The sequence below is a fragment of the Micrasema longulum genome, unplaced genomic scaffold (assembly GCF_059751315.1).
Source record: "Micrasema longulum isolate JH-2025_06_02 unplaced genomic scaffold, ASM5975131v1 h1tg000434l, whole genome shotgun sequence".
NCBI classification, from domain to species: domain Eukaryota; kingdom Metazoa; phylum Arthropoda; class Insecta; order Trichoptera; family Brachycentridae; genus Micrasema; species Micrasema longulum.
In genome coordinates, this window is record NW_028277634.1 from 212,011 (window position 1) to 235,546 (window position 23,536).

Below are 23,536 nucleotides of genomic sequence, written 5' to 3' on the forward strand. Positions count from 1 at the left end.
CAGTTTTTTTAAAACAAAATTCAAGTTAATTTTAAATTTCATCCTCGAAAAATAAAAAAAATCTCTAAATGTAAATTTTGAAAAATTATTTATTTAAAAAAAGATAAGCCTAAAAAGACGAAGAGAGGAGCAGTAAGAAAAGTGAAAAATTAGTGGTTTTTTTTGGAGATATTCTATTAGTGAGAACAAAGGGGTTAATTTAATAAACATCATTTCAAAAGCTTTAAAACATATGTATCAATGAGTGCAACTAGAAATTGGATATAAAAAATGTTTTCTTATGCGCAGTAAAAATTCGACTGTTTTTTTATTATTTTTTTTTATAAAAATAAATATTTGCGTTCTTATAATTTACCCAAATATTTACTTTTGAGGGCCATTTTCAACGAGTTTTAAATAACTCACTATTAGAAAATGGGTATCAAGTTGGCGTACAGTGGGATTTGAACCAGGGACCTTTAGTCCGTGAGTCTGAGCTAGCCACAGGACCACAACCCGATCAATTGTGAGACGAAGTTTGTCTAAAATGTATGAAAAAATTAAAAAAATGATTTTGATGAAATGCTTCGCCTAGTGTGTAAGTGAAATAATCAAATCAGATGAATATCACTTTAACTTCAGTAACATCAACAGATGGAAGAATTGAACAAATATTGATGTTCAAATATAGGCAGAATGGGGACTGTTACACAGTGTGTAATGTGGCCACTGAAGCCAGCTAATGACAGGTCGTAAGCCCTGTTGATGCCGAGACTTTTGTATTCCCTTATTTATTTCTGTTGTAATATATTATAAATGAACATCATTTTTAACAACGTCACTAGTTCTCCAAAATCTGAATGTTGTGATGCATCCGGTTACCAGCGAACCAACCAATCAGGACAATTCACTGTAGAGAACTTGTGACGTCACAGGCAAAGTAATTTCAAAATCTCAAAACTTTAAATAAATCATAGCGCTGATATTATAATTATATAGCGCTGATAATACAATACATAATTTTTTATTTTTTTTGCTTAGTTTGATAGTCTGTTGACAAATATTTTTTTTTAAACTACTACTTCCTCATTAATACTTTGGGAAAAAAAACAATAAATTGACATACAAAGATATTTGCTTTTGGTGGTTATAATGACGGGTTGTGGTCCCGTAGGCTGCAGACAAGGAGGTCCAAGGTGAACCCTGCTCTAGTAAAATTATTTAACGCTCATTCATTTTTAAATTTGTATTTGAAATAAAAAATTTCAATTAATTAAAATATTCATAAATAAATAAGTGCTAAATGTCATGCCACAAAGCGAAAAATGTTTTTGATATTCAAGATAAACAATTATTCAAGTTTAGAAGAAAATTCATTGTCTCAAAATTGAAATATTTGGGCATAGAATTAAGAAAAGTCCAGAAGGAGCGTAGAATCATATTTGAATACATCGGACTGTGTCCAAAAATCCCCCCACTTTCGCCGCGCGCATTCCTGAAGTCGCTGCGTAATCTTGCCAGATGGGAAAAAACATAATCGTAACACGAATGTTAGGTTAAAAAATTTTTTTTTTTAATTTCTCTAAAATTATAATGTGCACGCGGATATATTGATTGACACAACAGAGTGGATAAGTAAAGAGTCATTTAATGAGAGTAATTGAATTAATGAACTTTGAACATAAAAATTAAACAAATTTTATTTTACGTAAAAATGATATTTTTAAATCATCTTAAATAATATTTGAGGTTTTAAAGATAATGTCGGTCAAATATCCACCACGGCGTTGTTTGATTCGAGGTCCAATTTTCATTAGATGAGCCAAGTAGGGTAAAAAAATTCTATGAAATGTGATCCCATCCTGTTGTTTTAAGATCCCAGCAGTATTTCTATACTTTAAAACGACACAACACGGCATAGTTAAATTCAAATCGGTAGTTTCATACTGAGCGACGTTCACAAATAAACTAGCGGGTCAAAACGTAAAAATACTCTTTTGAGATTAGTTCAATCGCCTTATGTCTAATGCGCGTATGCGGTTTCTGGACTTTTCTTAATTCTATGTATTTGGGTAATATTATTTTATTTAAAAAAATAAAAAAAACAATTTAAAAGTTAAATTGTTGAATTTTAAGTTTAATCAATTTCATTCCAGGTGAGGTAGACTTGATCTAGAAACGGTTTTCTTTTTCAAAATAAATTAATTACTCAATTTCGGTCAAATCGAATCACTAGAAATGAACGGATTTACCGTTTTACTGGTGGTACATCACTAATGCCCAAAATAATTCATTATCTATAGATTTAAAAAATGTATCTATGGCTTCGGTTAAAAATTGCCACTGTCAATGTGACGTTTGAGATCTCAACGAGACTTTTTTTAACCTTAAAAATGAGATGTTTTTGTATTTAATTTAAGCCGTTTTTTGTTAAATTATAAATAGATTCAAAAAACGATTAATATGGAAGAAATTGAATATAAACTTAAGTCTAAGAACGTAATTCTTGTAACTGAGGCGGTTGAGAGACTGTTAGAACTAGTTGTTAAGGCTTCAGGAGATAGTATAGAGTTGGAGAATACTATAATATATCCGTTGACTTTGCTAAAAGACAAATGTACATCGGAAGATCCAGTTGTAAGTCTGACTGCAAGTAAAGGGCTCCTGAGCCTTGTTACGGAAGGTATATTGGATGTTTTTTCTGCTCTATCTGCTGCCATGTCTATGCTGCCATCGGCCCAGTAAGTCAAATATAAATCAACAGTATCTTGAGTATGTTTTAATGTTTGTAGGCAAGTATTGGAGAGGGAGTATATCAAAATTAAAATACCGAATCTAGTTGCCAGAAGAACACAACTGTTTGCGTACGTACGGAAAGTACGTCAGCGGGCGGTAATATTGTCAAATAAGCACACTTAAGGGAAAAAAGACTCAACTGTTTTGTTTTTATTTATAACTACAACAGAGATGAAGAACAGTTTTGAACATATGGGCAGAATGGTGATTGTTGCGAAGTGTGTAAAGTGATCACTTAAACCAGCCAATGGCAGGTCACACGCCCTGTAAAAACCTAGACTTTATATTCCTTCTATAAAAAGTTTTCTATCTCTTGAAATATCTAAATAATGACATTTTGTATATTTAAGGTATGTATTTAGTTTTTTAAATGTTTCAGAAACTCCTCAGCCATGACTTCTATAATATCGGGTGTCATCGCATTAATAGCTGAACAGCAGGTTTCCGACAAACTGGAATATGTTTCTCAATGGTCTCTCGTATCTCCTCAGCACCCTCTAGTAAAAGTTCTCCAACAACTTCCGGATGCCGTTGATAATATTCTTAATGAAGTGGAATCCTTGTGCCTTCATAATGTTGAGTAAGTTTCGATGATGGAAATGGTTTTAGATTTCTCTTTCAAGTCATCGGAAGAATTTCATATTTATATTATTTTGTTATCAGGTACCATTTAATGTTTAAACACCTTTTTAACCCACTATGACACAAAGTCGGCGAATGTTTACAAAATATTTCAAAACCAATAAAATAAGTGTGAAAATAATTTAATGTGTTGTATACAGCGCCCTTGAAGTGATTATTATGAAAACAGAAATATATTTTTTTTTATTATTTAAGTAAAAATATTTTTTAAATTGTTAGGCAATTTATTTTTTCATTTTTCTTTCAGTTATAAACTAATTTCCTATTTGATATGAACCAAACAGTTATACACCGGAACCTCTCTTTACACGGAGGAAATGTTTCACACAGTACCATATAAAAAAAATATGCTAAAAAAGGAATGATGGATATAGGTTTTCTTGAATAAAAATCATTTTGAGATTAAAAAAAAAAAGAAATTGTGGACTACTTATTGTACCTTAAGATCTCAACCACTTATTCTTTGTTTGCCCAATAAATGACCAAATGCCAACCTTTTTCAAGACTTTGTTCCCACTCATTTCCCTTCCTACAAATATCCAACTCATCTTAGCGAGCAGGAATCCATCTATATACAACCTTTTGCATAAATTTAAAAAAAAACGGAATCGATTTGTAGTGCTCGACTGTTGTTGGATCGGTGACAATAGCATGAGTATGGGTGGAGGATTGATCGTTTGGTAGAGTGATTCTCTTTTTTAGTTTTGAAATGAGAAAGGAGAGAACTTTCTCGGAACTGTTACACTTATCTATGTTTAGGTTGCTTGCAGACCTGACGGTTGGGCCTGGTTGCGTACTGCGAACCAGTTGGTTTATAAAATAATTCAACATGACATTGGCAAAAGCATACAATTTATTATGCATCGTCATTTTATTTTTAAAAAATAATAATAAAAATACATATATAGTTTTATTCCACTTCTATTTATAATTTTTCCAGTGACCAGGTTTTATCATATTCGTCGTATACGTGAATTTTAAAATTATAATTATAATGCAGTTTTACCAAGAAATGTCAGCGGAAAAACTCAATCTATTAAAAAATATAACATGACAACAAAATACTTGAAAAAATCGTAACAAAGATAATTTACTATCACCCTTCCCTTGCGCATGCTTCTTTGCGCCTAGTAAGTAAAAGAGCGATGCAGGGAATTCCAAAAACAAATAGTTTAATCGTATTACTATTATGCATTGTTAAATAAATGTTTAAAAAAAAAACATTATTTTCGTACTGTGTTCAAGTGTATTTTGATATTAGTTAACATTTCATTGTAATTTTCTAGATTGTCTTCTCGAAGCCTAGAACTGATGAGGCCAGTATTTTTATGGATTATTTGCGATCCGAAAGAAAAACAAAGTATTCCAAATTACAACAGAGCCATTGGCATTCTGCTGGAACTAGAAAACTGTTCTGGACATATTGCATTGGTGATGGAATGTTTGGGTTGGCAGAAGGTAATCATAATATTGTCACATATACTTAATAGTGGAAGTTAATCATTCAGTTCTGTTCAGTGCCACATGATTGTGTTGATTTATAACTCAAATTTGAAAAAATCATAATTATACTATTATGATTGTAGAACAATGAGAGTGGTTTAAAAGTTTTTTTGACACTATCTCACAACTCAATAAGTACAGAAGTATATCCTTTGATACTTGGGTTAGTTATGTATAATCAACAATGTTTTGAGTATGTCCAAATGTTTGTAGGCAAACTGGATTTCCTCTCTAGGGAGTTATTTCGATCCGAATATGTCCACTCAAACCAGCCAATGAAGGATCATAAGCCCCTTAAATACCTAGACTTCCATATTCCTTTCTCAAAAAGGTTTTCTCTCTCTGTTGCAACAAATTTGGATAGTTATGTGGATGTAGGATTTTGTTGCTGAGGGTTGAAACTCCTGCCCCAGTTAGAGATTGCCAGAGACATGAGGTTGCTGTTTGATGTTTATTTATAACATGGCGAATAAATAGTGAATTATGTTGCGCGGGTGTTACGTCGATGATGGGTTGAAGAGACTACACTAAACTGTGCTGGAACTGAGTGACGTCGTCGAGCTGGGCTGACTGACTGGCGTTGCGTCCTGTGGTCTCTTTATAGACCACGTTTCTTTGTAGTTCATTTCTTCCTAGTAGGGACGGTGTGAATGTACTGCAGAACAATGCTCCCAATTTACGTGCAATACTGTTAGAGTTGCATTATAATGTTGTATTGAATTCTATAGAAAATGATGACATTGCTTTCTTCGGTCATCACACTATTTCAAGTGAAACGTTTTAGCACGTGTGTATCATCAATAATGGACTATGAATCCTACATGTATTTTTTTTCAAACCTGTTATATAAAGCCTTTTATAAAATCTTTTTAAGATCAAATTTAAAAGAAAGTCAATGTCGCATTTTTTACACATCATACTCATCACATACAAACATACATCCAACATTCACCACCATTCACCGTTCTGCCTACGGGTTGTTGACATCTATATCCACGTATGGCATTTATCGATTCTTTATATACGCTTGGTTTAAATATAGCATTCCAGATTTACGATGCGAATGTTGCTGGATGCTGAAATCAAGGAAGAAAATGAAATGACCAAATCCAACAAATAATTTAAGGACATATTAAAAGTCGGAATAATCAGCGCGCGTGCATGAGAAGATGTATGAATGTAGAGGAAGCGTGGTCTGTATGCAAAGTCAAGTGATTTCTGTAGGGTTATTCTTAATATTTGTCTACAAAGCTATACTGTTTTTTCTTTATTTAATGCAGGTAAACAACTACTCCAAACGAAAATTCTCAATGCTTGTGTCATTGCTGGATTGGGCTATATTGAGAAAGAATGATGAGTTTGTTTGTTCAGTTATCTTGGCTCTGGCGAATATGGCAATTGATATAATTATCTCCGGAAAAGATCCAAGAATGTGTTTTAGCATTATCAATAAAGCTTTAAATTATCCGGGAGCTAATACTTCTTCAGAAGTTTTATTGACAGTCCTCTCTGAAGGAATCTCGGTGTGTCCACAACCATATCTGAATGAATTGTTTGTCTTATGTAAGTAGTAATTTTTATCTTTAAAATGTATATTAATTATTCATCCTACAAAAAATATGGACGCACGATAAGACAGCCAAAATATATTTAATATTATATGAGGTATATCCAGAAAGTAATTTCCGTTTGACAGGTCAAAGAAAACAAATACCTATTCCGAAAAAAAAATATGGAAAATTCTTTAGACCTCAAACTATTTTTCTACATAACTCCCACCACTTTGTAGGCACTTGTCATAGTGCAGCAAATGCTTTCGTATTCCTTCTTCATAAAAGGGTACGCTCACGTCGTTTGTTGATATGCACATTTTTACAACCTTCATTTAACTTTTACCCATCTCCTTACCATTGTATCACTTATTACATGTTCTCCCTACACCTCACAGATCTGTTTATGGATGTGGACTGATTTCATGTTCTTCGCATTAAGGAAACGAATTATAGACCTTTTCCAAGCGTGTGGATTTTCAATTTTATTCGACATTTCAAACAAGCACACAAGTCAGCTAACTCATAAACTCCTTCTCAATAGGTCAGGAAGTCAGGTATCACAGAAATCAGGTATCACGCATGCACAAAACTCCGATCACATCGCTGTAATGGTAAGAAGTACAAACGGAACTTACTTTCTGAATATACCCTTGTATTATCTGATTATTGCTGTATCCGAGTTTTATTGTTTCCATTGAAAATATTTGTCAATCTTGGTAAAAATTTCCAGTGGAAATAATCCAGTGTCTATAAACGTTTAACCGTGCTTAAAATTATGTTAACAAATCTATTCATCTTGTATGAATATAAAAATTTTAATAATTTGTTTTATATTTTCAGGCAAAAATGTCCATAAACTATGTGAATCTTCAATATCTGAGTACATTTTTACATGCGCAGTTTTGCAATGGCTATACTATCCCACAAAGTTAGCTTACAAAGCTACAGAAACAGCTAAAGGCATGTTAGATTGCATTTCAAAGAGACCGTTCAATCCTTCCTCTCAATTTACACTGAAACTTAACACAAGTAAAATATTTAACTTTATCAAAGCAACGCACCCACGACTATTCAAAGCAAATGAGTTGATAATATGTCACGGAAAACTGACATCTGACAGTTTAATATTTAACTTCTGGAGCAAGCAGGTGAATGAGACACCTAATATTGAAATTAAATACCAAATTGTATCTTATTTATGCGCCTTGTTGTTGCTAAAATGTAAACCGATGGAAGGTAAAATAGATAAATTGGTTCTTCTCAAGATACTGGAGGATGTGGTTGAATACAAGAAAGAATTAGGTGCTGGAATTTTGCCAATTATTCTGAATGTCTTAAAGAATTCCAAAGACCCAGCTGAAGTTGTCAAACTGCTTCGGGAAATAGTTCACCTTTCCATTTCCAAAGTTTGTATATTTAATAAATAATCATTGTTTATTTATTGTGGATAACTTATATAGCGCCATTTTCGTAATAAAATACCTCAAGGGCGCTTTACATGGTGATTCTACTGTTAAGTTAATTTAATTGAAGCTTTAAATTTGTAATTTGATTAAAATAATTTATTTTGTTGTCACGTGCTACGGATTTATTCAAATGATTTACTATTAAATGATTACTATTAAATATGAGACAGTTATTGACTTTTAGATTTAACAGCTAAGTTATCTTATTATATTTTCATGAAATCATTGCAGTAGTATAAAATAAATAAAAACAATTTATTGAGATAATTTTAAACTTCTTAGATTTTTTAAAAGGGATTTAATTACTGTAATTTTTTCAGGAAAATGTTCCCTTGATTATTCCGATATTGGAAACAATGCATAATGATAAGGCTTTCTCAAAAGCTTTTCTTATCGATCTATACGTTTTACTAGTTGACAAACAAACAAGGTGCTATCCGTATTTGCTGGACCTGTTGGTTGATAGCACTGTGATTCCAAGTTCTGATTCTTGGGAAGTCCTTACAGCTAAGGCAGCGGCTGTCAAACTCATTTGTGAAGAAAGGTATATTATTTCTGTAAATATTCTCACACTTTTAAGTGTATATCTAAAAGATATAAAATCAAAACCAATCTTCGTATCGTCATTTTAGTGGTGAAAAGACCTAATATATCTTTACTAACTTCTTCTCATGGTTCCTCTCCCCGATGGAAGTTGGAAATCATTGTTGCATTGATTCTTACTTTGTTGGCAGCTACCCTGAACAAGGACCGAGTGCTGCAATGTAACCATTCGCACAAGTTCTTAAGCCAAGAGATGCGCCTTCTACCTGCACTGCGTCTTCCTTCAATCCTTCCCTGTAGAGTGACTTGTAAAATTTTATATTTTTCGCCTCTCATCATGTGCCCAAAGTACTAAGTTTTCTTTTCTTTATGGTCTTCAGTACCTCTTTATCTTTTTTCATCCGTCGGAGAACATCATCGTTTCGGACTCTATCCACCCAGGAGATTTTTAATATCCTCCTGTAGCACCACATTTCAAAGACTTCGATCTTTTTTGAAGTGTTTTGAGTGAGTGTCCGCGTTTTGGCGCCGTAAAAAAGTACTGAGAAGACGAGACTTTACTAACAAACTTTTTAATTACATTTTCTTTTTAAATTTGTAGTATATCTGGTTATGAATATTTCCTAAAGGTCCTCTACCTATCTGAATAAATGTCGGTACCTATTATACTAGTCAACTTCAGTGATTTTTCTCAAAACTTATAATATTGTGAGTTCTTATCACCACCAAGATAATAATATATACTGTGCTATACTGAAATTGATAACCAAGGGAATGACTGCTGAGGAAACTAATATTTTCAACCATTGAAGTTTTTTTTTTTGCAAAATTGAAGGTTATTAATTTTTTAGTAACCTAAAAAGTATCCTATTATGATATATTTTTCTGCATTAGTGAATATGAAAAAGCCATATTTTTTACCTGTGGTGGCTTGAGTATAGATTTATATTGTTATAATACCCTTTAACAGTAATTATTATACATTCGTAAATTGCTTTGACCACTTTTAAATTTTTATTTAAAAAATTTAACAGTTGTCAAAGTTATGCTATGAAAAACTTTAATTCACATATTATTTGTTCTTTTACAAAAAAAAATTGTCACTCTTATTAATACATATGTATCTTTTTGCAAATTCTTACCAGAGCTGAGAAATACGGAGCAGAAATGGTGCCCATAATATCGGGGCTGTTAAACCGCTGTACTGATGACACCTCGGCAACTGCCTATTGCTTAACTCTGGATGCCCTAAAGGCGCTCTGGCAAGCTCGGATCGTGGCCCCCGACAGTACTTGGAATGCCCTCGCTCCCAGAATAGGGAAGGACAAAAGACCACGTGTTCAAGTTCAGTAAGAACCTTTTATTACTTTTTTAAATATTTTATTTAACGTCTTGTATGGTAGGCAAATGCGCTGACATAATAATACGGACTGTAAAGGTAATAATAAAATTATTTTTTGCTTGCTGATGCATGGAGCTCCTACCCCAGTTGGAGATGACAGAAAAAAAACTATGTTATGTTTCGATGTGTATTTATTACAGTTAAATTTTCGTATTTGTATTTATTTTTTTATTTAAGAAGGTGAACAGAAAATATAAAAGGAAAAATAATGAAACCCACTGAACCGCGAAACCGGCTTGCTAGCAGGTTTCTTATTTTTCCTTTTCAAAGAAAAAAGTTAAAGACATTATATTAATTTTATAAGTAATATAAACATTTTTAAGAACTAAAAGCATACGTATTTTTCACACAAAATATATTTGCAAAAATTTAAATAGTTGTCTGTTAACATAAAATAATAATCAATACAAAGCCCTGTTACATATTAACCATTAGATTATTTTTTTCTTAAAAGTTTTGTCAACATTTTCTTTTAATAGCTTAGGAATCTTATTGAAAATTTGGTTATGAAGCACGAGAGCAACGGTAATAACTGAATACTGATCTAAACTACTTCATGTCTGAACTAAATTCTATGGGACTACTCCACTGTATGTACCAAAGGGTGCTACTGCTTTTATAGTAGCTGTCTGTAGTGTTCCAAGTGGGGAATTTAGATCATCTTCTACTTCCTTTACTGTCAGGAATTTGACATCCAAATCAGTATTTTGGATGTTTTGATTATTTTCATGTTTACATACAGGAAATGTATGATTCTTCTTCTGCACTGTCCTTAAGACGATTTGTCAGGCACAGTGGGCATTGGTTTCCGGGTCCCACAAATATATTAAAAGCCGGTCTATAATAAGGAAGTTTTTTTTTATAAAATAACCAAAAAAATAAATGTTCTTAAAATTGTTGTTGTTTTTTAACATTAATTTGTTGTTGTTGCCCATTACGATATTCTAATGATTTAGTTTTTTTTAATTCTCACTTTAATTTTTAGTTGTAAAGACAATCTTTTTTATGGTTGTGCTAAAAAATCTAAGGGTTTTATCTATGACTGGCAAACGATTTTCAGAGAAATTTTGCAGTACAATTTAATATTATTTTTACTGTGTCCAAAAAAACTCTTTTCAAATATGATATTGGGTAGCATAAAACATTCTCATTAGTGTAAGCAATGGTTCTGCTGGAGAGGAAGTTTTTCTTGTGTCTTGTAATTTATATTAATTTTTTTGTTCCTTTTTTCAGTGTTTGCAAACTTTTGTCCGAAGTTCCTCAACTGGATAACGAGACACCGAAATATGACGATTTTGTGTCAGAAGTGTTGGTCAAATTGTGGAGCTATGTTGTGGATTCTAACTATCCGGAGGTCAGCATCGCAGCGCTACGAGCATTGTCTAATTTCAAGGTGGACTCCATGTGTCTCAAACAGTTACCTGAGATATACAGAAAAGGTGCCCAGCTCCCCCCTGCTTACTGCAAAACGCCATCAGATGCAGCGAGAAGACCAGAGGATGTTCTTGACTATATTCCCAGTATGTTGATCAATTTTGACAATGGACTAGGGTCAGATGGGGAACAGTAACAAAAAAGTTTTATTGTGCAACCGACTTTATGAAATATCTGTAATATATAAGAACAACATCGTTAATAATTCAATTAGTAAATTCATTAGATTGTTTTCAATTATTATTTACAATATTTATATTACTAATAATAATAAGAATAAGATTATTAATATTTGGCAAGAATATTTTGCTAAGGAGCATGTTCTGGTTAGCAGCTAGGGCAGGCAGAAGCTGCCCTGGCATACCCCTGGCTATGGCCCTGAATAGATTCAATAGGAAATTCATTTACTCACCAATGCTTAACTATTTCAGAATAGCAACAAAGTGACTTTTTTTTTAATCACTATTTCACACCAAAACAAAAAATATTTTGCAATTGTTACATAAATCATGAATACTGTTATCAAATTAGCTCTGTATTAAGATAAATTCTCGTGATTGAATTCTTGAAATTGATATTGAATTCTCATTGGCTATAGAAAAAACAGTGTTGCAATGAACAAAAATAAATTAAATATTATTACTTTTATAGTGTACCCCGTGTTACACTGTTCCCTCTATCTGACTCTACTCAGTACATATTACCGTATTTTATCTCATTATTTTTATGTTTGTGCACATTTTGTTATTCATTGTCAATTTTGTTTTTGTTGTTTATATGCTTATTATAATTTGTAAATGCATTTAACTTGTTACCGGCCGATGTTTTGGTAAAAGGCCCCCAATGCAGGAAAAAAAATAGTTAATTTTGTCCATTGGCAACATCATAATATTGTAGTACACAAGTACAAGTAATGCACATAAAATGACTAATAGTGTTTGTACACGTGTATTTACAATATCTAAAATAACTGCTATTTAAACAAAAATAATCTCATAAATAAAAAAATAAATATAACAGTGTAAGTCCAAGTACATGAGCTACCCTCTTTTTGGAAAGTAAGTTTTAACATCAAAAAAATTATAAGTAAATTGTAATAGAAAAAAAAACATATGTCATTTATTAAAATAAATAAAAAAAATATTATCTTAAAATCAATCCAATACTCTACCGCTTTTAACTTGCATTCTCACATACGCAATTAATGTGAGTCTGCAACATTAGCAACGGGACCACAACCCGATTCAATTCTGAATTGCACTTTTAGTTTTTAAAATAATTCTAACAGTACATTTATTTAGTTTTATGAACTTTGAACTAGAACCCCGTGGGTTGTATTGTAAAATTTTTGAAAAAAGTTATGCGGGGTGTGGGACTGTAAGTACAGTCGAACTCGGTTATAACGATCACGGAAATAGCGAGCTCCTGGATGTAACGAGGAAACATTAGTTGGCATTTTAGATAATGGTTTTCTCCATAAAATTATTCACTGTTATAACGAGCTACTTCTCGGACATACCGAACAAAAATATTGCCAAAAATTACACACAAAATCTTCAATTGTTAAAAACATCATTCTCGAAATAAAAACCTAAGTGATAAAATCCAAACGGTCGGCTAACGTAAAGGATAAATACCGCCGGGCGTTGGGATCGGATTATGTTTATGATAGCTATGTAAGTGTCTTAAGTACCTAATTGGATTTTTCGCCGACAATATTAAAAAATTAACACACATGGTTTTTTAAAAATCCAAGCTTTGTGAACTTAGTAAGTGCCGGTCAGAGATAATGTAGAACTATAACTAGTTGTGCCGGTTCAGCACATTGCTACAATTTACAGCTGTTTTTGTAGTTTATGAATGACATGCTTGTTTTGGGGGTTTTTACGGGGTTTTTTAGATTTTTTTAATGTTTTATGCTTATTTCAATAAACAATAAACATTACAAGTGGGTGATGTCAAATGAGTTCTAGACCAGATCAGTTAAAACTTAACCCCTGAATTATAAACATGTGTACTAACAAGAGCAAGTGTCTCTCAATTAGTGAAAAAGTGGTAATTATTTGTAAAATCAAACATGGCGCGAAAAATGTGGAATTGTGTAAAAAGTTTTCTCTATCTTCATCCACAGTGTCAACATTGTGGAAAAATAAGGATATGTATTTGTCTGCATTTTAAAAGAATATCACGGACACAAAAAAATTTTGAAAGTGCGATCGTACTAATGTCGATGACGCATTGCTCCAATGATTTTGTACCTAAAGAAACGCAGGATTTTCCATCAATGCACCATATTTACTTGTTTGCTTAGTGACAATGTGCAATAGCGATTGTATAAAAACCATTTCTCTGCTATGACGAGTAACGTTTATAACCAGCAAATTCAATCGGTCCCATCTTCCTCGTAATAACCAAGTTCGACTGTATATAAAATACCTAACGCCGGCAGCCGGCTAGTTAGTATATTAGGCCTTAATATTGTCATTTGTAAGATATCAAAAATTGTTTTTTTCTGGGTTATTGCATAATAAATTAATATTTTATTTTATTTTATTTGGAATTTTTACAGCTATTACAAAAACAAAATAATTAGAAAAATCTTAACAAGATTCTTAATCTTAATCTTAACAAGACACATATTATATAAGAAAAGAAGTTTAGTAATTGTATTTGTGTGACGTTTGTATTCATGTGTATGTGAATGTGTGTATGCGTGAATGAATGAGAGAGAGGATACATGTGCGTGTGGGAATGAATGAGGGAGAGGGTGCGTGTGTATGGGTGCGTAAGTATGAAAATAATATATTTGCTTAAAACTTGTAAATTGTATTTAAAATGGTACAATAAAAACTGTTTTAACCGTCTGCTCACAATACTCTTGATTGTTTCGCAGGTGAATGCTGGAGCAACCTTTTTAAATACACGAATCAGGCGGCCTTTGAAGGTGTGTCGGATCTGTGCCATACCCTGATGGACCGGGAGGTGCGGGGGTACAGCAGCGGAGTGTACTCTACAACAGATAAGAAGGGAGCCCGGAGTGAGCCAGAGAGGGCCACCTACCTTCCAACGTCCAGCATTGTCAGGGGACTGCTAGAGTTTGTCAGGAATGAGGTATGTACGGTTTCATTCACCTATTTTATCTTTGAAAGTATACAGGATATAACCTCCTACTTTCAGACGTTGCCTAATATGTGAAATAATTCAATCAGATGGATCACTTGACAATAATAAAGGTTGTGGTTGCTTGCTTCAGCTCTTTTACTTCACTAAAATCAACAGATGGAAGAATCAAAGAAATATGGTTGCTCAAACATAGGTAAATGCCTAGATTTTTATATTTCCTTCTCTGAAATGTTCTCCATCTCTGTTGTTATTTGTTAACCTCCTACTCCATCGGGGAGTCGAAGAATAAGATGAATATATAGAAGATGATATTTAAACTCCATCGGGGAAAGGAATGATAAGAGAGGAATAAATATGAGTTTACATATTGTGTACATAAATGTTTCTATAATTCTCTTTATTCAATACCTGCTAATAAATTTAATTGACATATTTTTAAATTACACTATATCATTAAATTACACAACACAGAACTTGTTTATTAACCATACTATAAAATATGATACTTAATTACTGTATCATAATATGTATATTATTTTAGTGAATTTCTGTACAAAAGATATCATTGGATATGTTTATTCCAATGTATTGTATATGATCTGTACCACAAATGTTATTAGATTCCTATTACACAGATGTAATTGAATTACTGTACTATAAACATGATTAGATAACTGTATTGTTTTCAGTCCATCAACCCGAGATTCGACTGCCCTCCCCTGGCCTTCTTAGAGTGCCTGCGCTGCATGGGGCGTGCACGCTCGCGCCTGCTGCCGCCTCTGCAGTGGAACTTCCTCTCGGAGCTGATGGCTCGCGGCCAACAGTTCCGCGGCCCGTCACTCGAGCTGGCCGCTCGCCAGGCTGCCATCTCTGGGACCTGTCTCCGGTTCCTGCAGAACTATCTTCCAGAACTACTCATCGTTAAAGAAAAGGTTTGTGAGGGATTTCACCTTTATGTGTTGATATGTAAATATTTAACTAATTTTGTGAACATTACGCTACAATTGATCATGTTCCCATAAAGACAAGATATTGCCTTGCTGGTATATGTTTCCTGCTGAAGAATGAGTTATGTTTTTTGTATAATTGTCTGCTTTAGATATACATCAATCGAGCTGCCTTTTGAGACATCATTGTGAAGCCTGAGCATTCTATGTGTAGGCAAAATGAAGCTAGTCGTCACCTTAACTTATAAAACTCGCAAATCCACAAATTGTCAAAATTTGTATTTTGGTGTTTTCTGTTAGGACTTCAAATAATTTATATGTGTGTATACAGTGTTGCTTTTTTCTTTAATTAAAAAAAAAACTTCGCTACAATTCGCTACTGAAATAAAAACTGTTTTTACTCTGAAAAAAAGTGAGTTTGGAATTTATAAGTTTTACAAGTTAGACCAATGTTGTGATGGTTAGATTGTTTCCCGCAGTAAATAAAATGTCAGTACAAGTAATGCAATGTGAAACATTAATGTTATTGTTAACAACCATATTTCTTCAATTCTTCCACCTGTTGATTTTAGTGAAGTTAAAGAGCCGAAACCTTTATTATATGGGTGTTAAAACATAGGTAAAATGGTTAATGTTACATAGTGTGTAATGTGGCCACTTAAACCAGCCAACGACAGGTCATAAGCCCTGTAGATGCCTAGACTTCCATATTCTCTTCTCTTAAATGCTCCATCCGTGTTGTAATTTGTTAATCTTAATGACTCCCTAGGGGGTGAGATCCAGTCTTTTGTCTACAAACATTTGGACAAACTCAAAATATTTTAATAAATCATGTTGTTTTTTGCAGGAAGAAGAAATTAGTAAAATTATTGAAATTCTTCCGATATTGTGTAAAAATGTTCCAAGTAATTTTTTGAGGGATACTCTGTGGAAGATGGCGGATTACGCTCTCGTGAATCACGACTCTATTTGTGAAGAGTGTGATATGATTGCACTCATGAAATCAGTCACGGCAACTCTCAGAAGTGAGAACATCACAGAAGACAACAGGAATATGCTATCTGGACTTGTTGAACATTATTTTGAGAAACTTGACAGTGAGCACAAGGTAAAAAAATATTTATGTACAATATTTATGAATTTATTTGGAAAATAAAGATTTTAAGATAAGTCTAAATATAATTACATTTTTGAAAGTCAAAAGCGGCTGCATATTTGTGGGAAAAAGAATGACAGGGCTCTAGTCAGGGATTAAAGTGCTCAAAAAATTCTGCATTTAATATTAAATGTGCAAGTTCTGGCACATTTTTTCTTACGAAACTCTAGAGGGTTTATGTTCTTGTTTTTTTTAGTTCTGGCCGCTAATTGTAGAGGCATGCGGAGAGCTATCCTGGGAATACTTGGAGAGAATAACAGCACCGAGTAGCTGGTGGGAGGTGTCGGGAGAAATGCTTCACAAAGCCTGCCCTATCAGGGTCCACGTGGCTCTTACAACACAACAAGACTGCCCAATACTTTGGCTCAATGAAATAATAGACGCTGTCATCACCTTACCCAGGTAAAATTTTATCAACTTAATAATATTATTAATGTATAGTATAGTAGTATGTACAATAGAGCCTCGTAAATCCAAATTAATTGGAATTGACGTTGGTTTGAACTTACGAATCGTTAAACATGATTCGTTACTATTATTTAAATTATCATTAAGTATGCTAGCAACAGACGAGGTGTGTTCAGAAACTTTTTATTCGTCTACATTAATGTGGTCGCCTTCTAAATAGTCCCCATTAGATATTATGCATTTGTGCCAGCGCTTCTTCCAATCCTCGAAACGCTTCTTAAATTCAATCTTTGGGATAGCCTGTAGCTCTTTCAGCGATGCTCTTTTCATGTCATCTATACTTATAAAATGACGGTCCTATAAGATCCCTTTATTTTTAGAAATAGGAAAAAGTCGCACGGAGCCATGCCTGGCGAATATGAAGGCTGGGGCATCGTCACAGTATTTTTTTTGGCCAAAAATTCAAGAACTAGCAATGAAGTGTGAGCAGGTGCATTATCATGGTGCAAAGGCCGTGAATTGTTTTGCCACAAATCCGGGCGTTTTTTTCGCATTGCTTCACGCAAATGGCGTATTTACTTTACACAGTGTGTAAAGTGGCCACTTAAACTAGCCAATGACTATTCATAAGCCCTGTAAATGCCTAGACTTCCATATTCTCTTCTCAAAAATGTTTTCTCTGTATGTTGCAATAAATTTAAATCGTGATAGCTCCTTAGGGAGTGGAATCCAACTAAGTCTACAAACATTTGGATATGCACAAATATTGTTAATAGAAGTTGAATTAAAAATCATTTTTTATTCTGTCATCACTGACGTACATTTTTGGACGCCAAATCCCATAGTTTTTCTACTAGATAAATTTCAGAATTGAGCACTCGGGTTTCTTTTTGTACCAGATCATTCATTACATGCAACTTTGTACCAAATTTACTCTGCCTTGGGAGCGTTCAGATTTATGGTATACAGATCACAAAGTTTGGGCTTAACGAGGTTCTACTGTAATCGGTCATTCAGCATTTCTCTCGTTTGATTTACAAGTGTTATAAAAATACTAATAATACATAAATCATGTTTCCTTATCTCTCTTTACTTATATATTGTATATCGTCGCCGTTCAGGCAAAATTAACCCCAAAACCATCATTTTGAGAAATGGCAATTTAAGAGTTTTTTTTTTTAATATAAAATGGCTTTGCATAATAAATTGTATGCTTTTGCCGATGTCATGTTGAATTATTTAATAAAAAAACTGGTTCGCAGTATGCAACCAGGCCAACCGTCGGGTCTGCAAGCAACCTAAACATAGATAAGTCTAACAGTTCCGAGAAAGTTCTTTCCTTTCTCGTTTCAAAACTTAAAAGGAGAATTCCTCCACCAAACTATCAACCCTCCACCCATACTCATGCTACCGTCACCGATTTACCAACAGGCCCCAGTCGAGCACTACAAATCGATTCCGTTATTTTTTTATAATTTAAGCAAAAGGTTGTAAATAGATGGATTCCTGCTCGCTAAGATGAGTTGGATATTTGAAGGAAGAGAAATTAGTGGGGCCAAAGTCTTGAAAAAGGTTGGCATTTGGTCATTTATTGGGCAAACAATGAATAAGTGGTTGAGATCTTCTTCTTCAAAACAACAATCGCAAATAGGGGAGTCAAAGACACCAATTCTCGCAAGGTGAGTCCTCGTACAGCAATTTGAAAGTTTGGAGACCAATGAAAAATTAGATTTTTGGGTTTTGGAGGTTTTATGCACACAACACAATTCATTTGTGTCTTTTTAATCAATTTAATTGATAACTTTTATGATCTAACTTTTATCTTATGATATATTAAAAAATATCTGAAAGGTTTTTAATGTGTCAAGGTGGGTAAAATTTGTTAATTGACTTTTGCTTGTTAATCTGGACAACGCAAGCTATAAGAAATAGTGAAAGGAAGTAAATATTAAAAAATAATTATAATAATGCTTTGGGTAAAAACTATTCTAATTAAAAAAATAAATTAATGTATTTTTTAATGTTAATATTAAGTGACACAAAAAAGAAAAAATAATAGGATTGCTACCCTGGCGATGTTTGCCTCTTAAAGATCATAATTTTAAATTTACTTTTATTTTTAATGTACTTTTAATTTTCATACATAAATATCGATTTTATTTTATACTGTCTTGATATGTACCGATGAAGATAGCATTTGTAATCACGGCCCAGGTTTGAAAAAAAAATATGTATCTAACTAACCCAAGTATAAAAGGATATACCTTTGCACTTATTAAGAAGTGAGATAAAATGTCAAAAAAAAATTTAACCACTCGTGTAAAATCACATGCATCATTGTTCTACGATCATGGCGATATATGCTAACACCTAAATGGAATAACCACCCACCAATAGAGCCTTAGTTTCTACCACTGATTTATTTGTTGGTTTTATGTATAGGTTCTATGATTACACCGTGAACAGTATTCTGTATTTGTAATATTATTTTTGTATCACCCGTCAATGGGAAAAGTGCTCTTCGGAAACTGTTGTTTCATTCTTTTAATAACATAAACATGTAACACTAATAATAAAGTTTTTATTTTTATAATTATTTACTATTTTAATGATTGTTTGATTTATTTGTTTCAGAGAACAAGTGTTTGTTTTACAAAGCATTTGTCCTGTGCTAATGAGAACCACATATGATAATATTCCAACAAAGGAATGGTTCCTCCAGCTCCTAGCTAGAACCCAAGTACATATGGCAGAGTAAGTGCATTGCAAGATTTCTAATTCATTTATTTTATTAAAAATATATATATATATATATATATATATATATATATATATATATATATATATATATAAATATATATATAAATATATAAATATATATATAAATATATATATATTCGTCTATGTCCAGGTGGATGAAGAATTAAGTTCTGTATGTGAATTAGAACCAATTCCTGGATGAGTGTTTAAGGCTCGATAGCTATGGCTATGTAATCTAAACCTAAAATGTAATCGAGTGAGGATAAGTCGGCCTTGTGGAGTAATGGTTGGCGCGTTGGCCACCATGATCAAGGTCCCGGGTTCATGAAACGGAACATGAAACATTTGTTTATAAAGTGGTTTTACACCGCAATATTTCATTGTCCCTGGACTGGCACCTGGAGCGTAAGATTGATCCCCTTATCTTTCTGTAATAGATTATTGAGATTACTGCATTTGATGTTCCAATGCAGTGTCCAAATAAGGGTTTGATGATGATATATATTCATTTCTAGAGTGCCCAAATCATTTAAGTTTATAAAATTGTTCAGTTCTTGAACAATTTTATAATTTGTAACATAAGTTCGCTAACGTTTTATTTTTTCTCAACTTTTTTTTCAGGAATTCATCAACTGAATTGTCGTCTTCTTTCCTTTGCGATGTGGTTATTTTGAGTGTATTGATGTTCACGAGCTATTATGTATTCACTTGGAGAGATACAAATGCCATAATAACCTCGCGAGCTCTGAGACTGAACATGTTTCCACAAGCTTTGACGTTTTTGCTTGCCCAAACCAAGTGGTTAGATGTTAATGAGCAGGTTATTATTATTTTTATTTATCCAACTTTATAGATCCAACTATAAAATGGTAGGTTTTCTTTTATGTTTTCGCCCAGAAAAGTTAATATCATAATATGTAATTATTTACGATATGTTTCATGATATATTTGTTTATCTTATTGTTTTTTCTCTTTTTTTGATTGAGCGGATGCATTCTAACTACTGCCCACTATTTTGACTGTAATTGTTTATGCAAAGATATTTATTAGTAAACTTCACGAACTTACTTCCACTATATATTAGGACAATAAGTAATTAGAAAATGTTCATTAGAAAAAAGCTTTATAAAAATTAATAGTGGAGGTGGCAGAAGAAAAATGAATTCTTTCATTTGGCCAAACCAATTTTAAAGTCTCTGCTACATTACAATACTTAGGGGAATGTTTTTATAATTTTTAAAAATATGTTTTGTATTTTTGAATTTTTTGGATTTTTCACAAAAATGTAGATCGTAGGTTACATAGCTTTACAATTCTACAATGTGTTATATTTAAGTATCGCCATTTAACCTGTTAACCAAGTATGACAGAATATTTCATCATTCCAAAAAAGCAACTGTAGCGAGTATGACGAAATATTCCGTCAATACCTTTCAAAAATTACCAATTACCGTCGTGACGTGTAAAATTACGGCGTGACGATCTAAGGTTTATTTTGTTTGGGTGTTATATTTTGTACAATACATTTAGGCTTCGAGTTGTGGATGTTTTTATTGTTTGATTTCAAATTTTGATATTCTCTCTACAGATGAAAATGATCGACTTAATTTACTAATCGAATAATAGTACTTGAATGAATGAAATAATCGAATGAATTACAGACATTATTTTTATGATTGATTATTGTTTATATTGTGAAAAAAAATTGAATAAATCATTCACTTCCGGTATACTATAGACATAGAAATTTATTATAGACAAACATTGTCATTGAGAGAAATATCTGTGCTTTAGGAATAGGTAGGTACCTATAGTACTTATATTATGTGAAAATTTCAAGTAAGTGACATTCTAAAAACATGTTTTGTTAAAAAGAAATTTGCATATCCAAATGTTTGTAGACTTAGTTGGATTCCACTCCCTAAGGAGCTATCACGATTTAAATTTATTGCAACATACAGAGAAAACATTTTTGAGAAGAGAATATGGAAGTCTAGGCATTTACAGGGCTTATGAATAGTCATTGGCTAGTTTAAGTGGCCACTTTACACACTGTGTAAAGTAAATACGCCATTTGCGTGAAGCAATGCGAAAAAAACGCCCGGATTTGTGGCAAAACAATTCACGGCCTTTGCACCATGATAATGCACCTGCTCACACTTCATTGCTAGTTCTTGAATTTTTGGCCAAAAAAAATACTGTGACGATGCCCCAGCCTTCATATTCGCCAGGCATGGCTCCGTGCGACTTTTTCCTATTTCTAAAAATAAAGGGATCTTATAGGACCGTCATTTTATAAGTATAGATGACATGAAAAGAGCATCGCTGAAAGAGCTACAGGCTATCCCAAAGATTGAATTTAAGAAGCGTTTCGAGGATTGGAAGAATTCTCTCTACAGATGAAAATGATCGACTTAATTTACTAATCGAATAATAGTACTTGAATGAATGAAATAATCGAATGAATTACAGACATTATTTTTATGATTGATTATTGTTTATATTGTGAAAAAAAATTGAATAAATCATTCACTTCCGGTATACTATAGACATAGAAATTTATTATAGACAAACATTGTCATTGAGAGAAATATCTGTGCTTTAGGAATAGGTAGGTACCTATAGTACTTATATTATGTGAAAATTTCAAGTAAGTGACATTCTAAAAACATGTTTTGTTAAAAAGAAAAACAAATTTTCCGAAATTCATTTCATCAAGTGTTTACTATGGGTGAGATGACATATTTCGTCACTGCTATGTTTACTATGGGCGTGACGAAATAATCCGTAATCCTATAGAAATAATTCCCCGTTGCACATACACACTTTTTAACATACGCAAAACTAAATTCCCCGGTTAAGAGTTTATACAACGGTGCCCTCCTTTGTTTTCTACTATATTTTGATCTTATGGCCATTTTCACAAAAAAAGTTTAAAGTTATTTTTGATTTTTTGACAAAATGCATATAAAGGGATGCATGGATAAAAGAAGAATAAACCTATATTGAAAAAAACGCAACAATTATTTTACCTTAAGCTTCTCAATTTAATTTATGATGAGATCTTATTCTCATTGAAAAAAGTATTCTAGTGATATTATTTTCAAATAAAGTTATGAAACTAACTTCATACGTTTATGATTTCAGATTCTCGAATGGCTTCATCATAGCCGTTCTAACAAAAAATTACCAGCTCAATACTTAGAAACTTTCTACGTAGCTCTTGTTGCTGCAAGCTCCAGTATTTATTTCAAGAAACAAAATGTCTGGACCAAGTTTTTAAGTGTGAAACCACCGAAACAATTGTTTAATTAATACGTACTTTTTTATGGTTAATAAATTATTTCCGTATCTCCTTTTTTTATATATTAAGAATACAGCCTAAAAATGTTACCTAGGGTGCTATTCTGAATCTTCTCTACCCCCCAAAAAGGGATTCATTTGGGGATTATTTTTTTTTGCGAGCATTTGCAGTTTGCTTCATGTATAGCCACACTGATGATTAAATGTCAAATAAATATGAGCACGTAAAATCAAATACGATGATTTTCATTTAGAACATTATTGCGATCTTAAGCATCACCCAAAACATTGAGGTTGAATTGAGCAAGCCGCATTTGTTTTTTTTTTCCGTTTTTTAAACAGTTTTATACACCGTTTGATTTTTAATCAGTAGTGTGGCCATATATAAAGCAAAATGTGTACGCATTAAAAAAAATCCCAAACTTCTTCTCTACCCCCGCGATAAGATCGTTAATAGCACCCCAGAAAAAAAGGTATACAAATATTTTTGTGGTTGACCATAGACAATTGGAATGAGGTAA

At 32.7% G+C, this 23,536-nt stretch overlaps 1 protein-coding gene across 3 annotated transcripts; it reads left to right on the top strand.

The window, feature by feature from the left end:
- The first annotated feature begins 2,307 nt into the window (after positions 1–2,307).
- Positions 2,308–23,065, top strand: LOC148281607 (focadhesin). Of its 3 annotated transcripts, XM_088226470.1 has the most exons (15): positions 2,308–2,720; positions 3,155–3,355; positions 4,704–4,875; positions 6,201–6,483; positions 7,314–7,879; positions 8,260–8,483; positions 9,628–9,831; positions 11,118–11,404; positions 14,212–14,429; positions 15,131–15,373; positions 16,236–16,496; positions 16,741–16,946; positions 19,587–19,706; positions 20,334–20,532; positions 22,860–23,065. In XM_088226470.1, exons 1-15 carry the CDS (start codon positions 2,443–2,445, stop codon positions 23,025–23,027), a joined length of 3,630 nt encoding a protein of 1,209 aa, XP_088082596.1. In that variant the 5' UTR covers positions 2,308–2,442; the 3' UTR covers positions 23,028–23,065. The 3 variants fall into 3 exon arrangements, with proteins under 3 accessions (XP_088082596.1, XP_088082597.1, XP_088082598.1); XM_088226471.1 differs by lacking the exon at positions 15,131–15,373 and having other exon boundaries at positions 2,322–2,720; XM_088226472.1 differs by lacking the exons at positions 2,308–2,720; positions 3,155–3,355; positions 4,704–4,875; ... (3 more) ...; positions 9,628–9,831; positions 11,118–11,404 and adding an exon at positions 12,227–12,376.
- Positions 23,066–23,536: the final 471 nt, after the last annotated feature.

Bases quoted from the DNA above. Each gene is read 5' to 3' on its own strand.
- LOC148281607 (XM_088226470.1), top strand. From the start codon at position 2,443: ATGGAAGAAATTGAATATAAACTTAAGTCTAAGAACGTAATTCTTGTA. The intron at 3,356-4,703 runs GTAAGTTTCGAT...GTAATTTTCTAG, and splicing joins TTGTGCCTTCATAATGTTGA to ATTGTCTTCTCGAAGCCTAG. The intron at 9,832-11,117 runs GTAAGAACCTTT...TCCTTTTTTCAG, and splicing joins AGACCACGTGTTCAAGTTCA to TGTTTGCAAACTTTTGTCCG.